At 45.3% G+C, this 8,671-nt stretch overlaps 1 protein-coding gene across 1 annotated transcript; it reads left to right on the plus strand.

Annotated features, from left to right (window-relative positions):
- The first annotated feature begins 4,514 nt into the window (after nucleotides 1-4,514).
- On the plus strand, nucleotides 4,515-5,503 carry si:dkey-221l4.11 (claudin-23). Its single transcript, XM_034159745.1, has one exon. It carries the CDS (start codon nucleotides 4,670-4,672, stop codon nucleotides 5,420-5,422), a length of 753 nt encoding a protein of 250 aa, XP_034015636.1. The 5' UTR covers nucleotides 4,515-4,669; the 3' UTR covers nucleotides 5,423-5,503.
- Nucleotides 5,504-8,671: the final 3,168 nt, after the last annotated feature.

Raw genomic sequence — 8,671 nt, forward strand, 5'->3', positions numbered from 1 at the left:
ACAAAGTTGTTTTGTTTTTTGTTTTTTTGTCATTATGATAACACAAAGGAAGAAAGTGAAGCAAACATGTAACGAATATCATTTTGGATCTTGCTAAAAATTGTTGGTGGTGGGTGACAGGGGGAGGGAGGGTGCTGGATTCACAGCAAAACATTAAATTTTACATGTTCTTTAATGGTCCCATGCCACACCCCCTCCTCTCAGATTCATAACAATCCACAGACCACAGTTTAAAAAACAAAATTCCAAAAATTTACATTTCCCTAAAAGCCAAAGGTGACTGGAAAACAGAAAAGCAGTTTTGCTTTGTTTTTCTATTGGTACCTGTGATGTTGTTAGTTTGTTTGGTGCTCAGTTATTGTGATGACACTGATGTAGAAATCAACATATTATCATTGCTGTGTGTGGTTCCTGGTGGGAAATAACGGGTCTGTGTGTGGTTGTTTGTCTGCATGAGTCACAAGTTGTCCTCGTCCCTGAAGGAACATGTTCCTCCTCCGTGCAGGGAGATGTTCTGCATTCAGACACGGTTCGGACCTAATTAGGAGCCAAAACACAATTCTGTGAAGGTCATGGCTGGTTTCATAAAACACACACACACACACACCACTGAGTTTAAGAATGTTCACATATGCAAAGACACGGCAGTTAGATCTTGCACTGAGAGGAGTCGATGTAGGTCGTACGACAAATAAAAGCACAAATGCACTGTCAGGTTGAGTCTGACCAGGTTACTGTATCCTAGCAACAGGGACAGGCATCGACTGTCGTTTCCAGAGAAGCAGCGAAGCCAAACCTGCATTCTCCTGTTCCTCTCTGCTTCTCCTCCCCATCACTTCTCCATCAGCTTTCCTTCTCCATCACTTCAGCCTGACGTGCGCTGTGTCGTGCACGCCTCCCTTTCACTCACACAGAAAAGAGAGAAGAGTCACAGTGAGCAGGTAATGGAAGATGTTGATTTTATTGGTGTTTTATTTGTGTTTGCTTTTTGAAAGATACTTCAAAAAGCTGTATTATAGACCTCATGAAAAATGGAAGCGGAGCGGGGTATGGATCACAAAAGATCTCATTCAATTTAGGGCCAGATCAGGTTTGTCAAGTCATAATCATCTTCCTTTATGACATCTTAAAAGAAACATCAAACATTTGTGTCACGTGATGTCAATAAAATACATGTACCATTCTTGTTTTATAACATTACAAATAAAAACTGAATCTTCCTTCCTGATGGCATCACAGAAAAAAAACATCATTACTTCCTTATGATGTCATAAAGCTGATTACACTTGTGATATATGCCGATCCCTCAGGTGTTCAGAAAGACCCAAAATAAGGAAATTCCCACTTCTGGACAAAATGCATTCATGAGATTTCCTCGATAATTCGAGTCATGAACGACTATACTGCAGTAGAGCTAGGCTAACACTATCTTTTAGGTCAAATGAACTTGTCAGGTGTTTTTGCTGATGTGTGGACTGAAGGCTATCATTTTCAACTTTAGTAATATCGTTGTCTCAATATTTGCAAAAGGGGCTGCAATGGGTGTGAAGTTGACTCAGAGATGCTCAGTTTCCTCATGAGTTTCTGAGCCACAATTCCCGGCCAATGTAGTGTTCGTGGCATTTTTCCCAGAACTACAAGTAGGAATCTCCAAACTTCTGAGGGTTCTGAAGGGAGCAATAATCTTTCCAGAATATCTCTTTCTCTGTTGGTTACGGTGTATTCACAGCACTTCACTTTTTCCACATTTTGTTATGTTACAGCCTTATTCCAAAATACAGTAAATTAATTTTTCCCCTCAAAATTCTACTCACAACACCCCATAATGACAACATGAAAAAGTTTTTTTTAAACATATATAGATTTAAAAAACAAAACTAAGAAATCACATGTACATAAGTATTCACACCCTTTGTTGATGCACATTTGGAGGCAGTTACAGCCTCAAATCTTCTTGAATATGATGCCACATACTTGGTGCGCCTATCTTTGGGCAGTTTTTCCCATTCCTCTTTGCAGCACCTCTCAAGCTCCATCAGGTTGGATGGGGAGCGTCGGTGCACAGCCATTTTCAGATCTCTCCAGAGCTGTTCAATCGGATTCAAGTCTGGGCTCTGGCTGGGCCACTCAAGGACATTCCCAAAGTTGTCCTGAAGTCACTCCTTTGATATCTTGGCTGTGTGCTTAGGGTCATTGTCCTACTCAAAGATGAACTGCCGCGCCAGTCTGAGGTCAAGAGTGCTCTGGAGCAGGTTTTCATCCAGGATGTCTCTGTACATTGCTGCATTCATCCATCCATCCATTTTCTTCCGCTTTATCCAGAGTCGGGTCACGGGGGCAACAGCTCAAGCAAAGCTACCCAGACCTCCCGATCCACACACATCTCCCCCAGCTCCTCTGGGGGAACCCCGAGGCGTTCCCAAGCCAGCCGAGAGACGTAGTCCCTCCAGCTTGTCCTGGTCTTCCCCCGGGGCCTCCTCCCCCCGGGGCCTCCTCCCCACGGGACGTGCCCGGAACACCTCTCCAGCAAGGCGTCCAGGGGGCATCCAGAAAAGATGCCCGAGCCACCTCAGTTGGCTCCTTTCGATGTGGAGGAGCAGCGGCTCAACTCTGAGCTCCTCCCGAGTGACCGAGCTCCTCACCCTATCTCTAAGGGAGTGCCCAGCCACCCTGCGGAGGAAACTCATCTCGGCCGCTTGTACTCGTGATCTCGTTCTTTCGGTCATGAGCCAAATCTCATGACCATAGGTGAGGGTCGGAATGTAGATCGATCGGTAAATTGAGAACTTTGCCCCCTTGCTCAGCTCTCTCTTCACCACGACGGTCCGATACAGCGACCGCATCACTGCAGATGCTGCACCGATCCATCTGTCAATCTCACGCTCCATCTGTCCCTCGCTCGTGAACAAGAGATACTTAAACTCCTCCACTTGAGGCAAAGACACTCCACCGACCTGAAGAAGGCAAGGCACCTTTTTCTGGTCGAGAACCATGGCCTCGGATTTGGAGGTGCTGATTTTCATCCCGGACGCTTCACACTCAGCTGCAAACCACCCCAGTGCACGCTGAAGGTCCTGAATTGACGAAGCCAACAGAACCACATCGTCCGCAAACAGCAGAGATGAGATCCTGTGGTTCCCAAACCAGACCCCCTCTACACCCTGGCTGTGCCTAGAAATTCTGTCCATAAAGGATATGAACAGAACCGGTGACAAAGGGCAGCCCTGGTGGACACCAACGTGCACTGAAACAGGTTTGACTTACTACCGGCAATGCGAACCAAGCTCTTGCTGCGGTCGTACAGGGATCGGATAACCCTTAGCAAAGGACCCCGGTGCTCCGTCGGTGCTCGCTGCGGCTGCATGGCTTCTGATGTGCAGGAGTGGTCCATGTCTTATGGTAAGACTCTGTACTCTTGTCTTGGCCCAACACACCAGCCACAGTAGTGATCGGATATTTAGCTGTGATCTGGGTCTCTGTGTGAGGATGGTTGTGTGTTTGTGGCCGTCACCACAATTCAGTTGTTGGTTGCTCTTAAGGGGATTAACACTACGGTGTCCTAGATTAGGGTATGGGTGCTCACTAATTAGACAACAGACTGTTGCTGTCACTGTTTGTTCATGTGTGGTTGTTAGTCATGGTATGTTGTATGGTTGGGGCCCCGTCTCCTTGGTGTCTCACGTCACAGTTATTGTCTTCACCACTCGTCTCTCGTTCGTGTCTTTGTGTTGTTTTGGTGGTCGGCCCTTCCTGATAGAAGTTGTCGGTTGGCTTTGAGTAGGATGTTGTAGGCTGACCGGGAAAGGCGGATGGGGGTCACACACACACCACATTCACTCACGCACTACATATCTTCTGTCTTGCAAGAATAAATTGCATATATGGGTATGGCTTTCTGACCACCTCGGTGACTTCGGCCAGCGTGATGGATGAGTCTGCCTCTGAGTCCCCGGTCTGCTTCCTGTTCGGAAGACTTGACAATGGGATTGAGGAAATCCTTGAAGGATTCCTTCCACCGCCCGACAACATCCCCAGTCAGGGTCAACAACTCCCCACCTGCACCGTAGACTGTGTCGGTGGAGAGCTGCTTCCGCCTCCTGAGGCCTCGGACGGTTTGCCAGAATTTCTTTGAGGCCGACCGATAGTCCTCTTCCATGGCCTCCACGAACTCCTCCCAGACCCGAGTTTTTGCCTCTGTACCTGTCAGCTGCCTCCTGTTTATTAAAGATTATTTCATAAGAAATGGTCAAATCACCCCCCATTTGTCACAGTAAAATATTTGGATCCACCCTTGAATTAAAAGGTTAGGTGCCTGTGTGTAGTTTATAGTGCAGGTTCAAACATTGAAGCCTTGGAACATGTTTTGGGGTTCATATGGTTGAAGGGTTTGTTGCACCATGACAGAGGTGCGTGTGCTCTGCTGAGTGCCCGCCTGCTTCGATCCTGTTGTTACTTTCACTCATCAGCTCACATTTCCTCTTCCTGTGTCTTCTCTTTCTTTCAGATCTGCAGTGTCGTTTCTGCGGAGACATTGGTGAACTGCAGCTGTTTCTTCGATGCCGTCACTGAGAAATGACAAACCTGCTGGGCACCGGGGCGCTAAATACTTCACAAATACTCCTGTTTGGAAAAAACGTTTCATGTTGTGACGATTAAAAGTGCAGACGTCATGCACACTCCGGCCTCCATGGTGATGGGGATCGTCTTCTCCCCTTTGGGGCTGGTTCTTGTCTTCACTGCTGCCATCACGCCTCAGTGGCGAGAGGGGCAGACACAACTAGGTGTGGCAGGTCCAGGTGCTGTACTTCGCTCAGGCCCAAAAGGTCAAGGGACGGGGATCAAGTCAGCCGACACGCTACTTTTATTGCGCTCTGATGGACTGTGGGAGAGCTGCATGCAGGTGGCGCACTCTGAGCTGAAGCAGTGCTGGCCGGTGTTGGGTCAGTACCAGAGAGACCCGCGTGTCCGCCTAGCACAGGGCTTGGTGCTCAGCTCCTTGTTCCTGTGCGGCACTGGCATTGTTCTGGCGTGCATCGGCGTCCGCTGTTGGACAGACCTGCCTCTGAGAGGCGTGGCCGCCACAGGAGGCATCCTGGTGGTGCTGGCCGGCGTGCTGAGCCTCACTGCCCTGGGGGTGTATACCCACAACCTCACAAGACTAGGGATGGAGGATTCCAAGAAAACCATCAGCAATCAGCGCTTCCCCCACCTGAACCTGCATCCAGCTGGCTCGCTCTACTTCGGGTGGCTGGGATCGTGTCTGCAGGTGCTGGGAGGCGGAGCTCTGATGCTCAGCTTCAAATGTCCAAGATGTCCAACCTGTCCATCTTGCAGTCCAGAGTTGAGCACGTGTCCTGCGTGCCACTCCTGTCCAGAGATCAACAACAAACAAGAGACGGGCGTGTACGAAGTCAGCTGTTAGGAATCCTCATTAAGTCCACACGTCAGCGAGTCAGCCAGTCAGCCAGCCAGGAAAAGAAGACTTCCAAGAGACACTGGAACAAACGGTCTCGAAACGAGGGTTGGGACGACTAATGAAAATCACTAGTCGACTAGTTGGGTATCATTAGTCATTGACTAGTTGACGCTATTAGTTGATTTGTCGGGTACCATTAGCTGTCGATGTCAATGACTAAATTTGACATGGAATGAAGTAACTCAATTTCAAATCTTCACAGTGAAACTCGAATGTGACGTTTATTTTAACAAATATAAGCACAAAATCACAAATACAAAAAACTGCATTAGCATGAAGACAATACCTGCATTCATTTACTAGGCATAGACGACGTGCTTGAGCTGACTAATTAACCCACCGAGGTTCACACACTTTCTTCACTGAGTGAAAGGAGTGGTGGCAGCTCCAGCAGGTCTACTCTTTTAAGAGTTAAATCAACTTAATAAATGGCTTTTGATTAGTCGGACGTTAGCTAGTCATAGTCGACAAATCGACTAGTCGGATATTAGATAGTCATAGTCGACTAATTGACTAGTCGGACGTTAGCTAGTCGTTTTCAACTAATTGACTAGTTGGATGTTAGCTAGTTGTAGTCGACTAATCGACTAGTCAGACGTTAGCTAGTCGTAGTCGACTAATTGACTTGCCGGACATTAGCTAGTCGTAGTCGACTAATTGACTAGTCGGATGTTAGCTAGTCGTAGTCAACTAATCGACTAGTCGGACATCAGCTAGTCGTAGTCGACTATTATGACTAGTTGGACATTAGCTAGCCGTAGTTGACTAATCGACTTGTCAGATGTTAGCCAGATGTAGTCGACTATTATGACTAGTTGGACATTAGCTAGTCGTAGTTGACTAATTGACTTGTCGGACGTTAGCTAGTCGTAATTGACTAATCGACTTGTTGGACATTAGTCAGTCATAGTCGACTATTACGACTAGTTGGACGTTAGCTAGTCATAGTCGACTAATCAACTTATCGGATATAAGCCAGATGTAGTAGACTATTACGACTAGTCGGACATTAGCTAGTCGTAGTTGACTAATCGACTTGTCGGACGTTAGCCAGTCATAGTCGACTAATCGACTTGTCGGATATTAGCCAGATGTAGTAGACTATTATGACTAGTCGGACATTAGCTAGTCGTAGTTGACTAATCGACTTGTCGGACGTTAGCTAGTCATAGTCGACTAATCGACTTGTCGGATATTAGCCAGATGTAGTAGACTATTACGACTAGTCGGACATTAGCTAGTCGTAGTTGACTAATCGACTTATCGGACATTAGCCAGTCGTAGTCGACTATTACGACTAGTTGGACATTAGCTAATCATAGTCGACTAATCGACTTGTCGGACGTTAGCCAGTTGTAGTCAACTATTACGACTAGTCGGACATTAGCTAGTCGTAGTTGACTAATTGAGTTGTCGGACGTTAGCCAGTCATAGTCGACTATTACGACTAGTTGGACGTTAGCTAGTCGTCGTCGACTAATCGACATGTCGGACGTTAGCCAGTCGTAGTCGACTAGTCGTAGTCGACTAGTCATGGTCTAGTATTACGACTAGTCCTCCCATCCCTACTCGAAACCACATAGGTGCTGATCAAGTCAACGAAATGAAAGATTCAGAACGTCTGGAAAGAAGAGCTGCAATCCACACTGCCGTCAAACGCAACAAGTAGTAAAACGTGAGTGAAGCATTGATTTGTGCTGCCTTTTACACACTGTAGCCAAGCATTTGTACTATTAGCAGAAATATTATTTTTTACTGTACAAAGAATACTGTGACATGTTAAAAAAAAACCCTGATAGGAAAGCTGTTTCCTTTATTTGACTGTGATGTTGGTTCGTTACTTTTAGGTTACATTGTGGGTAGCTGCTTTGGATTTATAATCATTATGGTCTTTCGCTGGATTTTCTCGACGTGTTAAAACTATTTAACATTTTCCTTTTCATAGGCACTACATATTGGCTGTATTACTATCATTATTTAACAGCGGGTGCACACCAGATGTTACTTATGCACTATTTAATATATTCATGTGCAACATATACTGCATTAGATGTACTATTTAATGTCTGGCATACAGAAAATACTGCATTTTGCACAGTATTTAATATCTACTGCACAACAGGTACTCTATAGTGCACACAGTATGTAATCTCTGATGTGTAAAATATACTACATTGTGCACATGATTTAATGTCCGGTGCACGGCAGATATCAGTGTTCACTATTTAATATACTGATGTGCAAAAAATACTACATTGGACACACTAATTAATGTCTGCAGCACATGAAATATCAATACATTCTTTAGTAGCTGAGCTCACCACATACTATACTTTGCAAACCAGATATTAAATAGTTTCCACTGTTTATTATCTGCTGCACAACAGATACTATGTACTGCAAATATGTAGTATGCACCAGGTACTACTGAGTGCACACTACATATGTGATGTGCAGAATATATGTAAAGTGCACAACTGATTGGACATTATTTAATATCTGGTGCAGGCAGTGGCGGCTGGTGAAAAACAGTCTTGGTGGGGCTGCTGTGCCAATAGATTCCCTTGCCTTGTCCAGTACAGGCATTCAAGTGAACAGTCGGAAAATTACTACAATTCCACAATAATCATTTCATGTCCTTCTCAAAATCAGCAGTTTTACAGATAAAGTTAACCATTTACAACTATATTAGACCTCATTTCTACTTTGGAAAGGAACAGTATAAAAACAATACAACACTCAAGTTCTTGAGCAAAGAACATTTCACCATTTGACACCAATTACACACATAGTACACCAAACTGTACTGCACTGCCATTATCTTCAGACAAACACATCCTGGGGTTCACAATGACACTGACCTTAACAAAATAGAAAATATCAGCAAATTTACACTCTTTAAAAACGTGGAAAAATTCTTCAATTGACAAAAGAACATTATGTACATATTACAATGTTCACACCACCTTCAGAGAGAGAGAGAGAGAGAAAATGTTTGTGTGTGTGTGTGTGTGTGTGTGTGTGTGTGTGTGTGTGTGTGTGTGTGTGTGTGTGTGTGTGAGAGAGAGAGAGAGAGAGAGAGAGAGAGAGAGAGAGAGAGAGAGAGAGAGAGAGAGAGAGAGAGAAAATGTGTGTGTGTGTGTGTGTCTGAGAGAGAGAGAGAGAGAGAGAGAGAGAGAGAGAGAGAGAGAGAGA

This window comes from Thalassophryne amazonica, chromosome 19, assembly GCF_902500255.1.
Source record: "Thalassophryne amazonica chromosome 19, fThaAma1.1, whole genome shotgun sequence".
In the NCBI taxonomy this organism is placed as follows: domain Eukaryota; kingdom Metazoa; phylum Chordata; class Actinopteri; order Batrachoidiformes; family Batrachoididae; genus Thalassophryne; species Thalassophryne amazonica.